At 41.4% G+C, this 25,933-nt stretch overlaps 2 protein-coding genes across 2 annotated transcripts in view; one reads left to right on the top strand and one right to left on the bottom strand.

The window, feature by feature from the left end:
- The window catches only part of T265_00243 (hypothetical protein), a gene marked incomplete at both ends in the record, with an annotated part of 68,579 nt that overhangs the window by 17,741 nt on the left and 24,905 nt on the right, over window positions 1-25,933 (top strand). Inside the window, 11 exons of the mRNA XM_009163951.1 lie at window positions 29-151; window positions 796-896; window positions 3,040-3,142; window positions 4,082-4,362; window positions 4,999-5,205; window positions 5,631-5,704; window positions 7,521-7,675; window positions 9,092-9,112; window positions 12,592-12,721; window positions 14,175-14,262; window positions 21,534-21,662. Coding sequence (XP_009162215.1) covers window positions 29-151; window positions 796-896; window positions 3,040-3,142; window positions 4,082-4,362; window positions 4,999-5,205; window positions 5,631-5,704; window positions 7,521-7,675; window positions 9,092-9,112; window positions 12,592-12,721; window positions 14,175-14,262; window positions 21,534-21,662 — 1,412 coding nt within the window. The remainder of the gene's footprint in view (window positions 1-28; window positions 152-795; window positions 897-3,039; window positions 3,143-4,081; window positions 4,363-4,998; window positions 5,206-5,630; window positions 5,705-7,520; window positions 7,676-9,091; window positions 9,113-12,591; window positions 12,722-14,174; window positions 14,263-21,533; window positions 21,663-25,933) is intronic.
- Window positions 1-25,933, bottom strand: part of T265_00244 (hypothetical protein) — a gene marked incomplete at both ends in the record, with an annotated part of 49,177 nt that overhangs the window by 17,205 nt on the left and 6,039 nt on the right. Inside the window, 2 exons of the mRNA XM_009163952.1 lie at window positions 5,594-5,653; window positions 8,909-9,005. Coding sequence (XP_009162216.1) covers window positions 5,594-5,653; window positions 8,909-9,005 — 157 coding nt within the window. The remainder of the gene's footprint in view (window positions 1-5,593; window positions 5,654-8,908; window positions 9,006-25,933) is intronic.

Below are 25,933 nucleotides of genomic sequence, written 5' to 3' on the forward strand. Positions count from 1 at the left end.
CGGAAAAATTTATCTACCTATCAAACAGATGGCCTTGCAGGAGGAACCGCGGACCAGACAAATCGGGCCGTCTTACAGGACTTCGCTGTGGCCGCTGAGCCTATTGTAGGGGCTACAGACAGTGCTGGCTTAGGAAATTCTACTACACCCAGTGAGTGTTGTTCGTCCTATAAAACAGTGCTTTGTACTTTGAAGGAGGCTTCATTCAGGTCATCAGTGGTGCGATTGAATCGCCAAACGGTAAGTGAGTTCAAATTCGAAGCCTAGCTGAATGTAATTCAAGAAGCGGTGAAGAGAACTTGATAAGCCAAGACCTGCTAACATGAGTTTGTCGCTTTCCTACATAGCGATACCGATTTATAAACAAGTATGCTCAAAGCTTGGGTGTCACCCGAATCAGCCGAATCGGCATACACATGGCAACCTAATTTTTGTCAGTGTTGCAACCACAGTGGAGTTTTAGGTCACCCGCTCCTGCTACTAAGTACATTACTTCACTGTTAGAGACCGTTTTCTGGAACTTTCCTATGATTGCCGTAAAAAGTAACGATTCCTGAGAATTTTGGTCAGTCACACGATTTTTTGAAACCTGTTCGAAACGACTGATAGCTGCCCTACTTGGGTTACAAAATATTTCTTTAGAGTGTAATGGACTATAAACTTTACACGATCGTAAGCAAACTATGCCATCACTGTTACAAATAGTAACCAAACCTCATTTGCACACAGTATGAAAATGATGATTACAAGATCTATACTCCTCCTACGTTTTCTCTGCTTTTTCTTCTTCTGCAGAAGATACGATGGTGTCCAACTCTGAGTCCGACCTTTTTGGTTTCCGCTACAGTGCTGTGACACAGACTAACTTTTACCCGAAGGCAATGGATATTCTCAAAGTAAGAGAAAGAGCTACAAATGATGAACTTGCATATCCTAACCACTTCCGCTTGGTGACTCTTTTGTACCAGACACATACCTATAGGTGCTTCCATTGAGGAAGGTTGCTAGAACCTTCGAGCTAAGTGTATTGTAAATGCATTTATTTGCACGCCATTTCTCAAGTCAATACTCCAACATTCATACGTCTGGAGTAACATTATCCGCTGGCTAGCTACACCAACCCTCTGGATAGAAATGATCTTCGACGATGAGACAAGTATTCTGGTGACTTGGACGATGCTCTGAATACGTCTCAGCGGCGCCACACTACATCAGAAAATGCACTTAGGCAAATTTTCCACTGGGTGGAACATAAAATCAGGCTAGAAAATGCATTAGGCAAATTTTCCACTGGGTGGAACATAAAATCAGGCTGCATTTTTGACGGAGGCTCATTCTGACCCTTTCGCCTGCCTGGTCTCTACTCAGAATGCCTACTTTGGCCGTTACCTTTAATTCAACTCTAACATAAAGCCACAGTTCTTAGAGTACACCGAAGAGGTTCACAGACCTTTCAACTTAAGGTAGTTTACGTTTTCAGTCCATTCACGTTCTCTTGAGATCAAACTTGTACAAAGTAAACTAGTGCATCCAAGGACCTTGAAACATAAAGGGACGCATTTCTCACATATAGCTGCGCAAATCTTACCGTCCTACTCATTCGCATTCAACAGTTAACTTTATTCGCTTGCTGGCAACAGTTTTGCCTATCTAGCTGATATTATCGTGCACCTGAGTGAAGGATCAACCAGAGGATACGTGGAACACATTTTGTTGGATCTGAAGGACCGTGGTTTTAAAAAACTTATTGTCGAGCTCAAACTGGTTGCAGCAGTGTTCTAGTAATGTGGTATAAGAATGGCTACAGTTTCAGACCATTTTGCGGACCTGGTAAAAACCTGAGATACCGTGGAGTTTTAGGTAGTCCATACGCACTTCTGACGAGTAATGTAGGTCCTAGATGACAAGATGAACTTCAGTGCTCAGCTCTGCACATGAAGAGTTCATTCTGTGAATACACACCGCGAGTGTGACCGTGGCTTCCCCGTGCAGGCATCTTCAACAGTGATTGCTAGACAACTCACTAACATCTCATCAATGTGCGGTATAATTGACAGGCAGTCTGAGAGTTGCACCACAAGCGAAGCTGAAGAAGGATTCACGCACTAAAGTTTCTTTCGGAGGTGAATGGAAGACCGAAACGCTGCACTGATTCAATCAACAAACTTCCTCTGAGACTGCAAACCGATTACAGCCTTGTATTGTTTTGAGGACTCTTCAGTCAACTCCTTAGACAATAAACATCTGCCTCTCTATCCTTTCGATAGTTATCCTAAAAGCCTGTAAGGTTAGATGGTACTGTTGTCCCCGTTTATTTCAACCCAAGATCTAACAGTTATTTTCTACTAGCACTGCGGTAAGAAACTGGGTTAAGAGTGTGTAACAGTGCTATCCAATGTACACAACAGACACATTATCATTCAATTCAGATGGACAAATTCCGCTTTTGACTCATTTAACTAGTCTTCCGGTATCTGCGTCGACTTTCCCAAAAGAGTTGAGATTAGTGGAGAAAAAGCTTACCCGAACGAGGCACATTTCATTGAGGCATATAGAGGCTTAAGGTTCCATAGCAGGTTAGTCAGTGGATTTGTCAATAAATACAGAAAGAATAAAACTGGAAAACAGCTTCTGCTGATCCAGTGTTTGTGCACTTAATCAATCATCACATGACTTGTTGATAATTGTCAGATGGGTGCATTATACAACGTTTCAGGCGTCAACAAACTATACTAGAGCGGAAGCCAGTAGTTAGCCAACTATAAACATCCTTGCCTTACATACCTGCAGACACTAAATCACACAAAACACTAGTGGGTTCTGATCCCAGCGAACTCCAACCGTCAAAGTAGTATTCAAAAGTTCCTTTTGGCTGGAGGCTGTTGAAAGACGGCATTCGAATCGATAGTCTTCGGTTGCGTCCGCTTCACAGTATTTGTCCCAAATGCCTTGTGCGATGATAGTTTGCCCAGTAACCAGAATCAACAATTCAGTTACCTTGGAGAATGATTATTTCTTCCATTTGCTACCCTTTATTAGCTTCCTAGGTTGGTACAAGATATCGACCGTATGGAGCGAGCATTGAACGTCAACACTTACTACGACAAACTTTTGCAATATGAAGCCTTGCACCTTCGAACAAGTATGTTTTTGCTAGATATTTGTTTTTTATGGATCTAGTGACTGAAACTGCCCTACGGAAACACTGCTCCGTGAGACACAAGTGTTCGATGGTTGCAGAATTTCCGTCGTTAGTATCATCACATAAAGTTCAGGTTGACAGCCGGTGGATACCTCTTTTGTCCGTCGCACTGTTTACGTCCTGAGTTGTCATAACTCACTAAACTCACCACTGATTCAGGTAAAACTCGACAGAGTGCGAACAGGTACACTCCAAATTCAGCGAAGGCGGTCCGACAACCATCGATGTTGGCTGCGATAATATTGATCAGCATGCTTTTCATGAGAACAGCAACAAAAATTCCGAGCTAAGCTCATGGATTCAACGCTGTTTCTTGAACCCGCGTGATTCTGATTGTTGAAGAGACCGTTATCTCCTTGATTCACCCTTAGGGTATCTTATGAATTCTCATCTAAGTTAATTTGACGGAATAGAATTCTGCTCTGATAACATGGTACTTATCTGGTTCTTATTTTCCACCTAACAAGTAGTAAACTATTGAGAAATTTATTCAATAAATTGAATATTGCTAAAGAGAAAGCTATGGTGATCTCTTGGGAGCACACAATGCAAATCAGCATCATAAATTATGGGTAAAAACTAGACCCCACTTCAGTTCTCCGTCAACATCACCCTTTTTACCACCTTCCTTGTGGACTCCGTCTAAAGTTGCAGAAAAAATAAATGTTATACGTAGCTAACTTCTTTGGGCTATGCATTCAAGTTAAGCGATATATATATATATATATATATATATGGGCTCCAATTAGGTTCATGAGTTCAAAATAACCTATGGTTGTAAGTTGGATGATATAGACCCTCCACGACCGTCCTTTGTATTTCATCAGGTAAAGATAAGTAAAGTTAGTCATTAATAATTTCCTGTTGTCCCCATCCAAGTAATGACCCCATTGACCCTCGATCGGTCGGACACTGATCCCTCAAGCACAGGCCCCAAAGTTCCCGGTATGAGAACTCCATCGCTGGATGATAATTCAGCTGGACAGCCACCTGGCGCCAAGCACTCCAATGCAGGTGGGACAGCAAGTGGGCACAGCATGGGCAGCACTTCACAAACTGGAATACCACTGCATGGGAAGGGAGTTGACGTAGACAGCCCTGCTGCAACAATGAATCCAGATACAAGTCTCCTGTGGAGATATCAGTGTCATCTGACAAAAGTGAGTCAATGTTTACTGTTGCTGCCCTACGAGGTGAGTAACATGATATATGTGTACAAGTCTGCAGCACAGCGAAAGAAGTATTCTTACGAAAATCTACCATGCCATGAATCGCTTACAGACTCACAGTGCTGCGTACCTCGGTATACCAATCTGCTCATACCGGACTATTAGACTGTCTGAAAACTTCCTAAAAGACATTTTGAGTCAAACAATACTAGTTAATTTACCTGTATCTCATAAAATCGCGGCATACATGAAATCGGAATAAACTGAGTGACAGAATAGGCGTGGTACCCTTTCTTTGCAGTACGCAACAAATGGTCCCGTAAATGGCCTCGAAATGGCTCAAGTGGATTTACTAAACGTTAAGATGACATTCATGAAACAAGTGAGAAGACTGGCTAACAACAGACAACAAAATGTCGGGGATGTCACAGCTAGTGACCCAAAAATTATTTACCGACAAACACATGTGTATAGCGACATCTTGAAGTTGTAACCTTACTGGGGAAAAACACGATCATTTTTGGCCTGGAAATTAAAGATTAATTGATCCCAGTAATAGGCAATCTTCTTGTTTAACGGAGTCGAAATTCGTTTTCCTCTTGTTTTCATTTGAAACGGTTGCTATAGGGTCGAAACGTTACGGATATGGCGTGGAATAAAGAGAATCCAAATATTCTGGCAGTGGGCTACGGAAAGTTTGAATTTGAAAATCAAAAGAAAGGTTTGGTTTGCTGCTGGTCATTGAAGTTCATTGAATATCCGGAACGATTTTATGAAACACCAAGTGCAGTTACAGCCGTGGGCTGGTCAAAGATTCACTCAAATCTTCTAGCGGTAAGCATGCTTGTTGTTTATACACCACGAATGATCATTGGTTTATTAGGCTAGAGAGTAACCACATCCGCTGCTGCTCCAGGTAGAGTTCTACTTTGTCTATCTAACCACAGTCTGACTACATTTCTATGACAATTGTTGAATAAAAAACAACACGACATTTGGGACTCGAGCTCATGACGCGGAAAGTCAGCAGTGTAGTCTGAAAAGCATGTTAGCAATCACATAGAATTTGGAGTCACTCGCTTTCATGGTTAATTTGATTCCGGAGGCCCCCAAAAGAATATTCAGAACCAGGCTATATGAGCGTTGAGGGCTGAAATAACTGCTTCTGCGTTTTTGTTGATGTTGCTAGTTACTTCATAATACATTAATTCTGGAAACTTACCCTGTGCATCCACTGCGTACATCTGTAAACTTTTCAGGTTGGGATGTTCAGTGGCGTAATCTACGTATATGACGTCAGAAAAAATGACCCTACTCCGGTAATTGACACAACGTAAGTTTTGTATTACCACAAAACAATACAGAGCACTGACCATCAATATGTAGTGTTTTGTAACTGGGATAGATGGAGCAAAACAAAAGGGCTTCATTTCCCAAGTAGCATTTATTTCTGAAAACTGAATTGAATTATTTGAATTGAAGGCTATCAGGACCAAACAAAATCGCTTTCATCTTGAGTTTGATTTATCATCTGGGCTGCAAATTAGGATGACTCTTGATTTTCGTGGCTATCCAGCTGATATCCTGCGGGGATGTCCATCAAATTTGTTTGAACTTAGTAGGCTCTGTGGTGCTCGTGCATTTCCGACTGCCACAAGGAAGAAAATACCGTTCAGAGCAGTAAGAAAAAGCACTCCTCATTTAGTAGGCTATTTTAAACTGGTTTCGTTATACCTGTCACACATGGATATCCTGTTCGGTGTCAATCCATGTATTTGTTTGAACTCTAAGTATGATCACAACCATTTTGATCCTCTAGTATGTTGTATTTATACAGGGTAAACACACCAACTTCGACCACCAGAAAACGACTCCTTGCCATGCTGAAGAAGAATGGTCATAGCTTTATGTGCATAAAAGCATTTCGGGTCAGATATATCGTCACCATCATCAAAGACAGCAACATCTGTGATAGCAATGGTTCTTTCAATGCCGTACAACCATAAGGTTCGTCTAATTGTATTTCGAGCCTCAGAGTGAAAGGAGGAGGAAAAGGGTGGGATGAGGTAGGGGATCTGATGCTGGTCTATGTCAAGAATTCTGATGTGCCTACACCTCCAGGTACTAAATCAGACAATCTGAAAAGAAACTGACAGCGGACGCCACTGATATCGATCTGTCGCGATTTATTGCAATGTCTTCAGCCAAGCACACGTGGGGTCACAGGAACCTCATCCTGGAAGGCGTGCAACGCCAACTTTACTCAAACTCTTCGTGAGCTCTTTCACGTCTTCCGCATATTGAACAGCATATGTGAAATGGTTGCTTTCCATAATTGCGTTCCACCAAGTGAACGGCAAATATGAACGCAGTTTCTGCCTGGCTGTTCTACGTTCAACTTTCCACCTGTCGACGTGTGAGTCAACAGAAAAACACAAATAAGGCACACTTTGTTCCTTTATGCTACAGTTATCCGCATCCTTGTGCTGCCAACCCAGTGTTGCATCAGTGGTTGATCTGGTTTTCGGCGTATATGGATGTCGTAGCGAAGGTTCATTAAGGCAGAGCTTTAGTCGCACTTGGACCATTCAGCAGACGGCGCAAGCTGACTCTTGCAGGTCAGCAACGTCACTAGTGACACTTTCGATGGAAATGTTTGCACGTTCTCATCGGTACCAATGCCCACGCCTACAGTGTGGGGCTACCGGAGTTTATGAACACTCGGCACAGGCGCAAGCTCCCAATCACAGTAGTAACAAAATCCGATTTCGGTGTTACGAGACTTGTTGGTAGAAACTTCTGTGCACAGTTAGCTTGGTCTTACGTTGGACCAACCGAATGTTTACGCTGGGATTTTGTAAAAGTAGTATTCTACTAATATAGTATTTTAAAGGCCTGTCCGAATAAAAGTTGAATCCTCAAGTAGATACTTTTTGATCAATAAATGGTCCTGGAGCAAGTCTTTATCGTGGAAACCAAGTTGCTGGGTGTGATATGTCATAGAATGAGGATTTTTACCCAGATTTGGTCACTGAATGCTTGCGCTTGATCCACAGTGCTTTCAACAGGTTGACTTTTGTTTCATCTCATCACATGCCTCACTCAGTTAAACTGCCCTCCCAAGATGTTTTGTCTTTTTTTCAAACAAGGCATGCAGCTGGACGGCACCTGGGGGCTGTTCGAAAGGTTCAGTGGGTTGTGCGTCAGTCTGGACGTGCAGAGAATTTATCCGAAGTCCTCGTGTCAGTTTCGACTGATGGCCGCGTAACGGAATGGTCTGTTCGCAAAGGATTCGATAGTACGGGTACGTCATAATGCTTGTTTTTCGAACCCTATTTTCAGAGCTCCAGCTGCTTGACACAGCATTTACACGGTACATCAGTCGAATGACAGCTCTTGCGCATAGTGGTTTGGGTATTCATCCAGTTCATCGAATTATTCAACCAAATTCCCAAATACAGATCACGATGGGTAATCAGGTAAAAGAATTCACGGTAATCTATCGTCCCACCAAATGTACCACAGTGGCTTCAGTCAACAAAACACAATCTATACATAACGTCTCTTTCATGCAGCTTGTCAAGTCAGAGAAAAAAGTGTGCTACGCTAGCATTTCTTTTACTATCTTCAAAACATTCAAGACTGTGAAGCAAGACGGAAATCGACATCTGTAAACCAGACACTTATTAGCTGTGTAGTCAGTCACATGCTCAGTGCTATGGTAACCACAAGGTTCGAGTTAAATGAGAGGACAGGCCAAAAAACAAGTCAATTGGACTGCTCATCGAAAAGATCAGTGGTTGATCAAAGTCCGCTTGGATGATTAGACCCCATTCCAATCCAAACACGTGCGTAAAAACGCACTTTCAATATCAACGCACTTCCACTCACAACGAACTTGTGATAAAACGTTTGCCATGAAATTGCCCAGCTCAGCTAACAAACCATCGGTCAGAGTACACATATCGTGACATTCATTTTTCCTCTCGTAATGTGTTGAGTAGTTTCAGTATCTGACTTGGTGCAACTCAACTTGGCACAAAACGAGTTTCACTTGGGAAGATAACTTGCACTCGAGTCTTTCATCACTTGTCTCTTGTTAATGGACACAGTAAAATGTCCTTTGATCAGCAGATGATTCAAAGGAATATAAGTGAAGTAACTGACATGGAAACGTAGAAATGTGCAATGAAAAATACGGGGAACCCTCAGGATACTGTCTCAGTGAAAAATATCTCAACGAGGTTTTCCCATCAGATTGTTTCCTAACCCTCCAAGCCACTTCCTGGTTTTCAAGTGAGATGTCTCCTAGAAAAACCTTGTGACTCAACACTACTTGCATATATCATCAAAACGTCTGACCTAGGGTTTTTTCAGCCTCTGACCACGTCATGACCAAAACTGTCTTCTCTAGCGCCAAAAATGCCTGTTTCATTCATGTCACGAGCGTCTTGACTGCTATTTAGCTAGCTTTAAGTATTTTTTCAATGTAACATTCATAAGAGTGCCTCCTCACGCCAGTGTGTGATGGATTTACTCTCTGGTACCAAAATCCATTCGATTACCACTCTTTCAATAACGAGGAAATCTGTAAATTTTTCGATGGCTTCAACGCTTTCAGAAAGGAGGGAAATCTGTATTTCAAATGAAAAGGAAATATTTGACGCTCACCGTGTTCTTTACTGAATTCTTGAGGTATTTCTCTTTTTCCGTACATCAGGTGACTGTGACTATCACACAGGTGAGTTTTCTGTAAACGTTTTATAGTTGCGTGCGCGTGTGTCAATACACGTGTTTTTGGCTTATTTACTCAACTTCTTCCACCTTATCCACTCTTATTCTTACAGTAAAGATAGCAAAAAGTAGCCTGAATGTAAGCCTGAACGTTAATGCAAAAGAACAGGAATGCCTGAATCCATGGAACACTCCACTGAGGCATCAAACGCAACTTCTTTGAAACACTGTCACCTCCCGGTGGCTGTCTTTTCACTCGTTCTGCATAAATTTGGATGTTTTATTTCAATAAAAATGCAGTGGAACTTCGCGGAAGTCTTAATGCCCGTCAGATGAAGTCATCAGTTTAAAACTCAAGTCTCTGTTAATGTGGGTATGTTCTGTCAGATTGCAAGCATATAACCTGACGCTTTCATGATTTGAGCATTACTACGTACCGATTGGCTAATTTATGACAGTGATGTCAAAGAAATTAATCAAATGACTAGATAGTTACGCCTACCGGTTCTCCTTTGGGGAATGCAAAACATGTTACTAACTTTTAACCGCGTGAAGCTTACGGAATATTTCGAAGACAAAAGCAGGCCGACTGTTGCGCAATTAAGTGATGTACCAGATAGTTTTATCTTTGATGATTGAGCTTCGAATTCGAAGCTTGGGTATTTGAAAAATCAGGGGTAAGTCATGACTTCGCATCACACAGACAGTAACTTGCGGCTGAGCCCCCCCTTCTCCAGTTCAAGCTAAATCTCCATAAATGTGCAGTTATGTCGAACCTCTAATTCGGCATCAGACCTTCGACCTGAGGAAAGTACGCTGGGAATTAGTACCTCCTTAGTTCAATTTCATTAAAATCACTAATAATCTATATCATCCACTTCAATAGGCGGTTTTGGTTTGGATCAAAAATGGTCCCATTTGATGCCCATCACGCCTCGATGAATGATGCCTCCAGATCTAGTTTGTGAGACACTCCATCACTAGACCTCTCAGGCAAGCGGGTACGATGACAGCAATTCCATAAGATATGGTTTGTTTCCAAATGAGAGAAAATAATTGGTATGACATGGTTCCCTCCAAACAGTAACGGTAGAGCGGGCAGCGGGGCATATACCCGTCTGTGATTCACTTGCTTCACGACAGCTCACTTTAGCGAAAACCACATTTGGCAGTTAATATAATGTTCTTCAGCATAACCGCCTCTGATCATGTCGTACATCGCGGTAAGCTTCTATCTCCTGGTTGTTTCATTGTCTAAAACAGTTGTTGGGAAAGCAAGCTCCTCTTTTAAACCGATCCGTTTTTCTACTCGCGTTACCGACAGTATAGTGGTTTCACCAGAGTAGAAGGAGCGATGAACAGGTGAGAGACAGGTGCAACAACGGCCAGAACGCATGGACCGATGGAATACTATACTAGGGCTTGGAATCTGAACTCTTCACTGAAAGGGCAGCGACAGGTGCTCTGTAGTTGATAACTGACAGCAGAACAGGTGATGCCAGGCAGGATGTAATTAGAAATGCAGGACCCTAAGCATTCTCCAATCAAGAATTGGTCGAAACCTTAAGTGCTTACGCGGCTCACCAATCGGCGCCTTAGTGGTTTCAGTTGTTCTTTGCACCTGTTCTTTTCGTTTCAGTGTTTATTCTACTGGAAAACTGAAAGATGTTGTTCGAACAGAACCCGGATTGGTTGCGAGTAGTTGAGAAATTTGTAGAATTTCATATCTACATTATCCTCATTCAAACTATTCCCATATACTAACAGAAGCATTCCGGGTAATACATGGTTTTTTGTGGAATTTTCGAGCTGGGATGTCAGAGCAATCAAACGGCCTAACAGCTAGGTATACAAATATTCATTCTTCAGTCAACGATAACCAAATTTATTGCATTTTGGTTGATTAACTTCTGGATGCCTGATGCTACAAAAAGAATGCAGATTGTGCAGAGCTAGGGCCGGCTGACACAATTCGAAGCCAGTGTTTTGTTTATCATCTGAACAGCGAAAATTTAATTGGGCTAATATGAGGCTCTTGATGCATAGCTGCCGTACAACACAACGGATGCGTGAGGCATGAGATCCTCTCAGATTGCCCAAGTCAACTTAAGGGCAATCGATAAGCAAGGGTGAGTTCGAAAAACGGATCATTCTGTCAGTAATTTCGCGCCTTATCCGCCTATCTCGAGCTGTAGCGAGTTCACTGTAGCTGATTGTAGATTGTATGTTTCCTTTCAAAGTCTGCATAACTCACCACTATGGCCTAGTTGGAAGTGCTAAAAACCATACCGTAGAGCCATGAAGAAAAACGCTTCTGATGCGCATGGTGAAATTGGCCGAATCATTAGACACACCATCAAATCATCATATCGAGGACCATTTCATTGTTGGAATTTAATTGTGCATCGACAGTCCTGCCGCTGACCGTGTGGGTAAACTGGCATTTCTATGATTGTGTACCTCAAAGTACTTAGTATAATGTAATGAAAGGTCACCTGCTGAGTAGCCATACACGTCTAAGGATATGATACCACCCATTCAGTATATCCTTCTGCCATATAATGATCAAAGCAGAGAAAACCTTCAAAAATGTTCAAATAGGTTCGGTTTGCCTGCTAGGGTGAGATCTAGCAAATAATGACCAATTTTTCATTCAGTGAGAAAATACTCATGAAGTTCATTCAAATCTTTACTCAATGAGTAAAAAATAAGTCAGTGTGCGAATCTAGATCAAACAAGAGCAAGGCAGTACACTTTCACAAAATCCTGCCATTTTCCAGAATCGTACGAAAAATGGACTCTGTTACGATAACAAAACTGGGTAGGCTCTGTGCAAACTCACTCTCCTGATGTAAAACTTAACTGTCACAAACAAGCTACTCTGTGTAAAGCAAAAATGCCTATATGCGAAAACTATCAACAAAAAAAAGATATTAGTTATTTGTCCTATTCTTGTTCGAGATAACATTTGTACATATATTTAATATAGCTTCCTCTCAGAAACTTTATTTAGAGTACTGATATTAATTAGCTTGCCATGATCTCCACTCCCTGCCCCGCCGCCTACCAGGAAAATGGTACTACAGTCCAGAAAACCTGAGAAAGCTCATAAAGATACAAGTGGAACCACAGAATCTTTGAAGCCCGGTTGCTAAAAATCGAACACCTAATGATTTATTGAATGGTCAAAGTTGTGGATTATTAGCTCAAAAAATATTCATTCTGGCTATGTTCTCACCAGAGGCAGGGTGACAACTGACCGATACATGGTGAATCCCAGCGGACGTACTTCCGGTCACACATGTTTGTATCATTTACCATCATATTTCTCAGTAAGCCTTGTCCATTGCAAAAAGAAAATATATCGAGCTATTACGTTGTGACTGTTCTCAACGACTTTGGGTCTGCTGTGTTGTCAAAACATATTTTGCGATGAGAGCTCTGCTTCCTAATACGCGTGCTCCCTCTTTTTGTAATCGCACCTAGACCTGATGGTTCTCAAACGTTCCTACGTCAGCGCTCCTGGAACAGTGAACAAACCCAAACGTAGTGAGTCGTTAATCTCACGAACCGCATTTGGATCTTGCATGGCATTCAACAAGCGTGATCCAAGCATGTGAGTGCATCTCTATTTTCAGGATTTAGGGCGCAACAGTTTGCTATTATACTATGTCTCCTGTGGCCTTCTATTAAGCCTTATTTAACACCATGCATAGGATTATTGTTATCTTTCGGATGCGCCTGTAGCTGCTACGTTGCTGATTTTGGTAGTGAGGTGATGATTTGGAGTTAGTAAGCAACGCGTGTTTCACAAAATTTGATGTGATCCTAAAACCTTAAGTACAGCGCTGTCTTCATGGAACTGGTCAGTTTTTAAAACACACAAAGACTGATATAGAAGAATGTGTATAATCACATCTGAGACAAACGTACTTGAGGTGAACTTTCGACATCTCATTCACTGGATGAGTATTCCAAAGGCTAAGCTACCAGAGGTGCTATTTTGCATCATGCATATGCGGTTGGATCTCACCTGTGCTTAGTGAATTTATCACAGCTACAGTCAGCTTTCTGCTCTTTGCTTGACTTCTCATCCAAAATAAGAGTGAATTCGGGTACGTAACTGGCCTTAAATTGCTTGAAGAGCAGGAGCCTGTGATTCGCAGATGGCAGATTGAAAAGAGCTGGTGGTCGACAAAAATTAATCTACAAGCCGTCTCTTGAGTGGTACTAGCTGTTGGCTCCAATATGCCAATGCTAAATCTTATCACAAACGTATGTTTGTGGTAATAGGTTCATGGTTATCGATAGCAAGCTCAGAGTAGGATATTAGGTTTGGTACACTCCTACTGCTCTCTTCGTGACCATAATCGGCTGAATGTTTGGGGTTTCTTATGTATCAGTTTGAAATCTAGACTCTCTCTATTCGGAAATTCACCCATGACTCTTACTTGACATCGTTGCCCGTCGATACCTCATTTGAACACATCCGCAGTACCGTTCTGTGTGGTTGACTACTCTTAATGGTGTTGAAGCTTTTATTTAGATCATAATGAATCATCCTAAACGCTGTGACTCCAGAAGACAACATTTTTTGTAGGGATCGTTTTTTCTGCGGAATGCACTGCCCGCTTTGATTGAATGATTGACTGGTTAGCAGCTCGTATGTCTTAGGTCGCATACCGTGCGAACATTCTTTTTGGGCTGTCGTCAGTGCTATTGGTTCTCCTTCTTATCTCTTAGTCAGGCTTTCCGGCTGCATTCGCTTCCATTTTCTAGAATCCTGAATACCTGATCCTTAAGGGCTGTGACCTAGTAGTGGGCTGCCAAAATCTTTTGACAACCTTATGAGTAATATTAAGCCGAGGTAGGGGACAATTTAGTTTTCTCTAGATATTGTTACTGACTTTTCAGCGTAGCCCGTGAACAGGATATAAATTTATCCAAATTCGAGCGCAGGCAGAAGTTCTTTTCGCTTATTGGTGATTTTTCCTTAAGACGTCAAACAATCCTTTGGAAAACAAACTTTGGGTTTCCCTAATGGATATTTTCCTGTTTTTTCCTTATAGCTATGTGGTCGGTACAGAGGAGGGACCCATCCACAAATGCTCTTGTTCATACAACGAACAGTATTTGGAAACATTCCTTGGCCATACAGTGAGTTGGAACAATTATCATTACATTCGGGAGCATCGATATATTAGACACTGAAAAAACAAGCCAAACAATCCAAAAATGGTATGTGCCTGAAGTAAATTCTCTAAATCAGCCACAGGGTCGGTTTAAATGCGTTCAGATTCCAGCTCTGAAAGTGGTTGAAAACTGCTTTAATCGTCGCGTATTGGTAAGATAAGTGTTTGACTTTGCTTTAAAAGCCATCGTATGAATACCTCACGTGATTTCGTAGTTATTCTCTTCATGTTTGCATGGTGACGTATGTCAAAGATTATACAACCAGCACATGATTTTCAGGAAAAACTATACTTCCCGTCTCAAATATTCTAACGTTCCTTTGATTTTATTCACTTACAGATAAAAGTAACAACGGTTATTAGAGGTATTTACTTTTAGTGGCAGTTAGAAGTGTGGGAAAACCTATAGAGTTGCAGGCTGACATCTGATTAATGGGTCGACGAGTCCTGAGCGAGGCTAGCAAAATAGGAATCCCTCACGACGACGATTAGTTCCTTTGAACTAGATAAAAAGTTCTCCTACAGACAGTAACCTTAGCCCAAAAGACAGTTTCCTGCGTCACGTGAAATTTCGTTGTAACTGACCGTAAATCTCGGCTCCAGAATTTTTGTGATGGAAATATTCACTTAACGATACCACAACAGCTTTATTGTGAAAAGGGAGAATTGAAGTATTTTGAAAGTATTCCTGAGCCTAAATCAAGGCTGTCAGGTTGATGTTGACTGATCGATTGAGATTGATTCTAGGTTACGCTTGAGCACTCTGTGTGCTCGAGTCGCCCTTCCACTGGCTGTTCTAGCGACTATTTTCTGGAATCTGGCTTTCTTGTCAACTTAACTTGAAGAATGATTCAAAAATTACCAGGCACCCAATAGTGATCAGGGGATTCCGTCCTATTGGACACTGTAGTCTCCCAACAGGGACCACCCCTTTCCAGAAAACAAAATTTGTGAATAGCGTTCAGCATAACAATCGATTAGGATTTGCCCTGACGAGCCAGGATTTTCAACAGCCAAGTTTACTCCAACTGGTTACCTCAGATGCGCATTCTTGAAATTATCTGCTAGGCTTAATTACTGAGCTTTCTGCATAACGGTATGTCCAATGCCTTACCTATAGTACAGAAAATAACAGAGTTTACTGGTTCTGTTTTCCTAGTTAGAGCCACAGGCGCTTCACACTATTCTTAGTATGATCGCTCAAAGACGAATTAGCTATGAAGTGAGTGACCCAAGTCTTTATACAATCAGACTGTAAATATCAATGTTTTATTCTCCGATACAATGAATGAAAATCATTTAATTGAGCTAAAAATACCTCATTGGACATCTCACAAGTGACATAGATCTGTTAAAAACAATAAAGGGTTATGGTAACGTCGAAAAAGCGAAGAATCACATGACTCTTCGTGTGCTTTCCCCCGTAGATGCATTGGTAGATTGCGTTCGTCCCATTCGGTAATTTTTGGGTGCAATATTCAGCTTTCAAATGTTCCTTTAGGCCTACTAATATCACATGCTTAAGATGCCCTAACTAATAACTACCACACCCACAAGGGGTATCAAGTGATTGCCTTCAAGCTGAATGTAGTTTACTCATGAATATTAACTATGTTTGAAAAAAATACTGAAATGTTACCAGTCTATATTGGCTTCATCCAACTTGGAACTTCCGCTGTTCAGCTTGTCGACATGGTTGTCCGTCAATTGAAAGCTGAATGCTTAACGTGAGGTGAGGTTCGGCCAAAAGGGTTTGACGTTTGGCTGATCTGCCCATATTGGCTTATCAGTGTTGTTCCGCATGCAATCACAAATCTGAAAACGATCAGTCAAACAACTCAAGGAAATATGTAGCAAATAACACTTAACAGTGATTTGTTTTAAAACCCTAGAAAGGGTCACAAAGAGCTTCGTTTACGTAGTCATACAGTGCGGAAAAAATCTATCACACCATCTAGGGAAATTTGGGTGCGTCGGGTTGTCGAAACCACTGCTCTTCTGTTTGTTTATTCAGGTGATTTGGTCGCAACTAGGCCGCCCAGCTCAGGAAAAAGGAAAACAATCGACGTAGAGAATTTTCTAGCAGATTCTCACTTTTGTTTTCTATGATATTTCAGACGGAATGGGAGATATGAACAAGCAAGGGATTCGCTATAAAATTAGGCGTCTGGTTTACGAACTACTTAGTTGTTCTATAGGAAATATTTGAACATGTCTCATGGAGTCTCCTATTTGGGGGACAGCTCCATACATGTGTGGTGTCTTGCATAGCTCCCTGGTTGGCCTTCTAAGGATGAGCAAGCCCTTCTTCATTTTTCATTGCGATCACACGGCCTAGCAAATTTATTCAAAATATCATAACAATAATAATGATATAATATCTAAACAGCATAACATCATTGATCTGATGCCACCCTCACCTTAACATATCTTCGGTCGTCTAATTTTTTCCCACCAAATATCAGGCATTAGGATAATGTCCTATGGCAACGTGTCCATCTGCCTCCCAATGGTTAGTGGAAGCGGCCGTTTACCTCATGGGCCTAGAAGACCACGGTTCCTTCCAAAATGTCTACACGCTTCGGGTGTTCATTGTTAAGGGTACACTTTAACTTTGTTACAGCTGATGTCCCTTAAAATAGATTTGCAGAGCCCGTAGCCATTTGTGGTTGCTGGTCACTGAACCGTCACTGAATTGTCCAGTCTAACTGTCATCAAGGTTAATTTATCCAACTCACGGATGGCAGGAACAGTGACCTAGAACAAACATGGATGACGCATATACCTTTAGGAAGTACATGAAAAATGTGGTTTCATTATCTTCCGGCGGTATCGTAACTGGTTCACCGTCGACTTTGGCCGTTTTTAGTTGGTCGAGTATCGCCACGTTGAATCAAGACAAACCTTCTGTTGAGAAAAAAGCATTTGGTTTTTAAAGGCAAATCTCACAAGGATCTTGTTGAATACCGATAAAGTAAAACCATGCAAGTGAAATATGATTGAGTGAGTAATCTCACCAACACTGTGCGATCATCTAAGCGGTGAACAGGATGTCTAAATTAACGGCCAAGGCTACAAGGTACATTCGAGGATTTGTTGCAGTGTACATATCCACCGGAAAACCCGGTCTGTGCTCAGGTAATCACGGTTTTTAACCTTGTCTTCCAGTGAACTGAGTGCACGATACAGTGTGCGGCCAATCGTGACGATCGAACATCCTCTCTCGTCACAACTAAAGAGTGAACACTAACCCTAGTAGGCTATTTCGGCGTTTTCCGCTTTCTGAAAAAAGCGTCCCCTGTTAGCCGAGCTGAAACCGTTAAATGTTTCCGCTCCTTAATTGGAATGTTGGGATTTCGCCCATGAATTCGGTAGGCCATGAAAAAATGGTCCTCTTAAGGACAGAAGTTTTCTTACGGAAGGATCAAATATAAAGGCCATTGTGCCAGTATTAAAGAGTCCTGTTTTGTGACTCCAATCAGCTACCATGATGCTGTTGCTTTTTGCGGTCACATATCACATTTTTCTGTCCCAAACTAGAGGCATGGAGTGTGCGGCTGGATTTCGACTTGCCTACATACCTTTGGCCTTCCTAAGAAGTGACATACCCTGACAGTTGTTCCTCTAATTACTATAACAGCTTAGTTGTTTTTCTGCCCAAATACTTTGAACTTTTTGGGTACTGGGCTTCCCAATAGCAAGATTCTTGAGTGACCTAGTTGTTGTTTTAACTTGCCTGAGACAGATAATCGAAAATCCACGTATCGTTCCGCTCGACATGCCTTCTGGGATTAATTATAGCTGCGACCCCTTGATTCTATAGATGTGGGAACCAAAGCCATTGTTTCCTTTGGTTTTCACACACATTTGCACACCCAACATGATTCGAAAAGATTGAATGGCATAGTCGGCCTCTACCTAGGCAAGGCACGTGGATCCGAACTTAGTGTAGTCCTTCCCTGGGGGCTTGGAATCAAATTCCTGGGGAGCGAGGGAAGGCGGCAGAGAGTTCTGATCTCGTAATTATTTATGCGCAGCCTTGCAGCTGTCCAATCATATGAAACCAGGATTAATTTCCTGCGACCGTGTGCTGTTGCAATGACATGAGCCTGATTGATAACCGTTCCTGACTCTAACTCGATTCTCTCTTCATTATCCCCACCTTGTGACAGCTGGTTGGAACAGGTGAGGATTTTATGCCTCAATATGTTAGCATCGTCTTCTGTTTTTTGGCCCAAACAACGTAGATTACGGGGCCAGAACCAAGATATTCAACGAAAATTCACGCAATGGGTACTGACGGTGCTGGAAACAGCGTCGTTCGTAGTCCTCGTTTTTACGGAACTTCATCTGTTGGACGAACAGACCCAGCATTCCCAAATCCGCGTCAATGGTCCAAGTTTATGTCTAAAGCCTGTGGAAAGTGCATGGCATCACATACAAGAGTGTCTTTCCTCGAAAAAAAGATAATCCTTATCCTCGAACGGGAAGGAAACAACATGAACTGGTTTAAAACACTTAACCATAGCAGACACTTTAAGGCCTTAGTTTATTGTCAAATAATTAAGTGCTTTGGGGAAATGTGAATTTTTTTCAGAATTTTTGTTTTTCAACATTCCTATTAGCAGAGGATGGCGTCTTAAGATAACACGGATTAAAGTGGCATTAATATATTGTATAGAACCACACATCCTTTTCCAGTAAAAACAACGAACAAGAAAACTTCTGCATGTTGCTGAATCAACATATGGGGAATGAAAAATCGTGGCGTCCAGGAGTCCTATTTGAACTCTGCCCCCGTAATCCACTCTCTAGTCATGATAGTCGTGTTATCCGGACACCTGCCTGTTCAGTTGATGCAGTAACTTTTCAAGAATACGGGACTATTTGTGGTGTCATGGTCCTCATTTAGGATTTGGAGACGGAATGTGGTAGAATGTGGACAGTGAGGGATTAAGTGGTAGAATTCAGCACTGGATTGTTCAATAATAAATCCTTCAAAATCCGTTACCTTTGTTAGGAGAAAGCTTGTTGCCAAAGTAAGCCGCGCCCATAGTGTTTGGTGTACACCGGAGCTTTTTTCCACGAAACGCAAGACCATGGAAAATGCGTCGTGATCAGGAAAGACGACTATGTTTACTGAGAATTTGCTAAACTGACTTATGAGAAAACCAACCCTTTTCAATCAAGATGTTTGTAATTTCATGTTGAAAATTGATCCCTACTGTCACAGAAGTCAGACAGCCCATTAAAAGTTCAATATGGCCTCCTCATTTGCCGTTGTTGTTTATTAAAAGTAGATAACTTGTTCTTTTGCAAAGTATTCATAGTTGCGCGGCCTGAAGACAAGCCGAGCTCTGCAATCCTTACCAATTTAATGTAAAGTATCCCTGTTTACAAAAGCCGAATAGACATCCTAAAACAAGTGTACAAGCAGTTAACCATTTTTCTAAACATGAGCCTAAAAGGTTCTTCCAACAAACTAAAGCGACAAAACCCCAGTGCCCTCTTTTTTAATTGCACTGCACCAGGAGAAGTTTATGTTGAAAACCGGTTTAGTCAAAAGTTTTTGAAAAATTGTCTTCCAATTTTCTCGGCTTCTGGTGTTCTTTTCTTCCGCAAGACTGGTGTGCATTGATCACGCGCTCAATTAGCATCCACGCAGAATGTTTATTCACCTGGCTGATGCTTTTCTGAATGAGTTAATAAAAGTTTGATGGCTTTTAGTCACGTGACTAAGCCCAAGAAACATTTCTGGTCTATTCATGAAATATTCGAGCCATCTTGCACCGTTCAATCATTTTGATTAGTAAGCCGAATGGAAAAGCAGATAAACGCTGTTTGACATGCTTTTTACTGTTCCTATTTTGTTCTCCATCATTTTGCATACGTGTGCGACCAAACATAAAACTGCAAGTGTCTGTTATACAAGTAGTATTTGATAGCAATCAATGCATCTAATTTGAGTTCACACAATAATACTGATGGTCTTCCGTAAACTATTGTGATAAAATACCGAACATCCTCCAAATACAAAAAAACGGTGATGCTGTATCGTTCGCCGAAAATATGGCCCATAATGGTAAGAGTTTGTCCGCGGTGATAATTTCGAACACCACTGAGTCATTGGTACATTCTTTCATTTTTACCTGAAATGCATTCTAACGTTTTTAGTTGATACTGAAATCAAATATTCTTAGGCTGACGGATGGCTGCCAATCTTCAGTTCCAAAGGCTGGACATCTACAAAAGTTCACTGAACGCTGAGCCGGCAACTGCCCTTTTGTGCTGATAGACTTATAATCTCAGGGTTCGTTATAAGCAAACCATTCGCGCTTCTTGTCGAAAAATGACAACCTGAGATCAGATTTACATATACCAGACTGAGTAATCAATTCCCTCTTGAAGGAGTAAAAGAAGCTTCCGAGGTTATGACCAACTTTAAGGCGTCTTAATTTTCAAAGGCTACTACAGTACTCATGTGAAATTTTACTGAAATAAACGGTACACTGAAATCCTGTTTATTTGACCAAAAACCTAAAATGGCAACAGGTCAACCCATTTTCACTCTAGTTTTCTAACAAGAGTAGAGTATATGGCCTCGATTGCCTTGTGATGTATTACAAAGCTCTGAAGTGAATTGATAATATCTGAAGAGATCAAAAACATTTCATACATAGTTAAGAAGTTCCTGAGACTGAGTAACAACCAGAGGGATTGAACAAAGTTGTGGTTGATGGACCGGAGGTATTTAGACAAAACGGATTCTTATATTGCATTCAGCCCTCTCAGTAATCCTTATGTTAGTATGCTACTTAACCACGTCTTCGGAGACAAATTCGACTGGCCAATACTAAAGCGAAACTTCTTACCCTTCAAGCTTTCGGATTATGTGTGGACATAATAGTATATTGTACCGATTAATTTATCTTAAAATACCTATCTTGCCACTTGTCAAGTTTTGACCGTTCATGTGGAATCCGGAAACCAAAAACTATAAATGAAAGCCCAAGCTTCCGAATTTCTGGAAGGCTAATATCCGTAGAAACGCCCCGTTTACTTCTCTTCTAATGGATAGCTTTGTTCTCTGAAGATAGTCATGGAATAACGTGGCATCTTACTAGCCTGGGTGGCCTCTTTTGATATCTTCAGTGTCCCAAGACAAGAAACGGATTAATCAAAGTAACTTTTTTGGCAATTCATATACTCACCGACACAAATCTTTCGTTGAACTAGGCTCCAGTTTACCAAATCGAATGGTCTCCATTCGTCCCAGACGTATTTTTATCGTGCTCTGCGGACTGGACGATCAAGTTGTGGCACCTGGATCACACCTCCGCTCTGACAAGCATTCAGACACATATTGTGAGTCCTATTGCTAGTTGCTCCCTATTTTTGACCCATGTATGTAAGTGATCCAGCTCAAACGGTATGTTTACTTCTCACCGTTCCCGAAAAGTTGTTGTTAATCGGAAATCGCCTTCCATTACAGAAATTTTGGTTGTTTTTTGGGCCTCGGTACACACCATTTCGAAGTCTGTAGTGTCCAGCAGCACGTTTTGTTAGTGGATCAAAATGTATGAAAATTTGCAAGCATGAACAATAACGGGAGAACCCCTTGTTTTATCGTGTCTTAAGTGGATACTCGAGCATTAGTTGGCTATTTTTTCTCTGACTGCTGTTTACATAGTCCTCCAGTCGTTCACCACAGGCATGCAGAAGGACAGAACTTTTCAACAGCGCACTGAAGCAGTTCATATCCACAAGAAGCTCTGTCCAGACAGCGTTCTTATACTTGACCGAAATAGGAATCGGTGGAACATGCGCTCAGACTTTCTGATTCCGAAACTGAGTTAGCTGCCAGTGTGAAGGCTAGCAGGAGGGTCAGGAAGGACAGTATTCTAGTGAAAGGATTAACAGAGGCCTGGAGTCCAGTAGAGTGAATCTATCTTTCAAATGTCTCTGAATGTGACAACACCATGAGTTTTATCATTTTAGCGTCTCAATTTTTGACCTGTTGCGTGTTTTGCGGCACACAGCAAGTGAACTACTGCAACTTTTGGCTTCGTTTTTTATTGCAAAACTCACACTGTCCATGGGTAGCTAAACCTCAGGAAATACACTGGTAATTCTGTAACTTTTCACGTGGTGTGCAGAATACCCCTATCAGACAAAACCTTCCGTAAAATCACATACAGAGCTTGCCGTTTAGTGCGGTAAATTTTGGTTGCTTTTTTTAGCTCTGGAACACGCCACCGTGAAACATGAAGTAAACAGTTTGCAAACAGGTGCAAATCTATAAAGAAATTGCCAGTCACCCATTTCGCCACTGAAAATACTAGTGAATGTCTGAGTTTTGGAAGACACTATCACAGATGGTCTTATTTACTACAGATGGTTATTGAGTCTTCCGGTCTTTTTCATAGTTTAACTTGAAAATAAGTCAGACATAAACAGGATGTAAATTTTGCCCACGAATGTGACCGGGGACGACGTGGCGTTATATGCGGCTCAGTGGAGACTTATGAACTTCCACATTCAGTTTGAAAAGGTACCAGTGAAAGGGAAGGTGCCCTTACTGCGGAGTTATTTATTAGATAAACAACAACTGAACAGTTACAGACTATTGGACAGGGAAGCAAAACTATCATATGCATCTTCTTTTACAAAGACTGAATATGCATCCTCGCTTTGAACTCGTTTTCCTGAACTTCTCTGGATATTCATTGAGTGGTGCTCAAATCCAAGCAAATACCACAAAGCGATTCCACAAATTCCGTAATAGATCCGACTTTTCAAGAGACGCAAAGCGGATTTACGAGAAATCATACTACTCGTATGCTTCCCTCATCAGTAGTATCACCGTTACACTAGTAGTCTAGTTAGGCTGACTATCACAGCCCTGCTTTAGAAAACGAAAGCAAAAATAGAAACGTAGGTGTCCGACCCACACTTTCCATGCATAAAAGGAAACTGGCAATTCTGGATTTTTAGAAACTATGAGTATACCGAATGGCCATTAGTTTGTTGGCCTTGGCTTACCTGTTTACAGTAAGCGAGAACAACCTCTTGACACATCTTTCCTCAGTAGATTGACGTGAGTAATGAAAGAGCATCTCTTTCACTTCCCGGAACTCGTACTGGATTTATTTAAGTTCAGCATCTGGTTTTGTGCCAGCATACACATTTTAAGCATGATGTGGTGTCTGCTTACAGGAAAAGTGGGACGTTCTTGCAAACCATGGGAAGTTTTTTCAACAGTGTCCGCGTTACTACTTGCTTACTAGCCGTTTGCAGATAGTAGAACTTTCTTATACCAGGTAAGTAATTAGATGGCTTCGCTGGTTACCGGCATTTAATACCGATGCTTTATCTCCCATTAGTCAATTACTTCCTGAAGAACACCACTTTTACCAGGTGACAACTATGAAGGTGGTTTATATTTATGCTGATTATTAGGAAAATCCAAACAGTTACCAAGCGAATATAACCATCTCAAAAGATCATTCCTTCATGATGTTATATCTTTATGCCGTGTGGCATTTTACTTGTTTGGCTGAGATATCAGCCAGTAAAGGAACACAAATGAAAATACGATGCTATCTATCCCCCCTGAGAGTTCATGTGAAGACAGCTGCTTTCAGGAGAAAGAGAAGATGAGGTGGTCCCAAATTTGTTCACACTATTAACGAACCGTGGCTCCAAAAGGAGGAAAGTAGGTCTAATTAAGGAGCTCTGTTCCATCCATCAGCGGTGTTTGAGAGCCACTCCCTCGTATTGCTTAATAAACTCCTCTAAAAAGACTTTTCTATTTCGTCCAAATTTATAAGGCTGATTTATTCAAATGCATATATTCACGGTAAAAGTAGGCCACCTGATGTCCCTAACTTCCAGCAGCTTTTCAAAAACAAAGGTGGGAACTGTTTTTGTTATATGTTCAAATTGAAAAATTTTCATAAGAATAGTCGTCCAAGCTGCATATGTTTTGCTCACTTTCTTCATCAACTAACAAGAGCCAGTAGTCCATCGTGGAGCTTTTGTGTGTGCAAAACCGTAGAAACTTTTCAGTATTTTAAGTGTGGTTATGCTCTTGGGTAAACAGTCTTCCAGTAAATAAAGGAACAGTTGACTTGCACTATTAGAAGCGACAATCTGAAGTTCCGGATACCTTATACCAATAGCAAGGGTAGCCATTTAGCTCATCCATTTTAACTTATTCCGGTTAGGATTTATAATGGTTCCCTGTTCTTCCGCCCAAGCAATAGATGCTCCTGTCTATAATGATAAGGTGGCTACATTTGCTATCATGAGTTTAGTGCCAAAACTCTGAGCGCTCTGTGTAGCATTGTCTAGACACCATTTACAAGCAACAGCTCGTGTCCGAATGGTCAACTTTCCAAATTATTACTCAGGAGGCCGCGGTCTTGAGATTCTGTGGAATTTCATAAGATATACCAATCTGGTGATTCTCAGTAAAGAAGAAACAGCTATACAGTGCGTCAGCTTCTTGGCATGGACTGGCTTCACCTACAGGACGAAATCTCCGATAAAATTCCAAATTCTCCACACACTACCAACAATATATAGACATCTTAAAATTACTTATACTCCACGAGCCCATTCTCGCAGTTGGTATCCAATAGTGTGTTCAAGTCACCCTTGCACAACAGGACTCTATGGTGATTTTTGAACTGCCAATTACCCCCCGGCGTTAACTATAATTTCTTCGTAGACGAGAATTTCCTCTTGTTCTAACTTGGCATTTGTGGAAGAATTACCAATTAAATTACCTTAGCACAGCTAATTTAATCAAACTGAAGGAGAAATTACTCGATTTCCGCGTATCGATTGGCTGTCACCTAACAGGCGCTAAGTTGGACAGAGATTTGTATCGTGAACGTTCCAGGTGCGTGTTGTAGTTGCGTTCGCGTCTTTCCGAATCAGACTTACATTATTTAATCCAAGCTCACCGAAAAGTTAATAAACGCAAATCTCAGTGCAGGTGCAGGTGAGGCTTTTCATTTTTTAGGCTCCTGCTGGAATTTCCCCGCGACTTCGAAATGCTAACGAAGAGAAAAAATAATCTTTTCCTGGTTATTCGGACCACACGATGAGTATTTTGGCATGACCGACCTGATTTCACCCCATCGTGATGTATCCGGGGTTGCGATAAAAATTTGTGTTCTACTTCCATATTCAGAATGTATGCTGAGAAGTAAGCCACTACATTCTGGAACAGTCCTATTCAGCTACTTTATTCTAGTTAGACTCGATTAATTTGTTCATCTCCGAGTAACTGTAAGAAATGTGCCATCTTCTTGAACTTTCCACAGTGTCGGGAATCAGTGGAGTTCAATAAGACATTTAAACACCATTCCGAGGTCTGAAGAAATTCCCAAAAATCCCCTTCCCTACAAGACAAGGCAATAGTTAACCTGAGCGTCCAGGAGAGGGTCATTCAATTCTTAACGGTTGTGTATTTTGCGTGGCAGGTTAACGCCTGGCGATATCATAAGAAACTGATTTCTCTTCGGATGCCCTGTATCAACAAATCCGTGTCATTAATCAACTGAATCATTTTCCCGGTGTTTTTTAACGAGAATTGAGATAATCACTCTATCCGAAACCTAAATACT

The sequence above is a fragment of the Opisthorchis viverrini genome (genome assembly GCF_000715545.1).
Source record: "Opisthorchis viverrini unplaced genomic scaffold opera_v5_2, whole genome shotgun sequence".
In the NCBI taxonomy this organism is placed as follows: Eukaryota; Metazoa; Platyhelminthes; class Trematoda; order Opisthorchiida; family Opisthorchiidae; genus Opisthorchis; species Opisthorchis viverrini.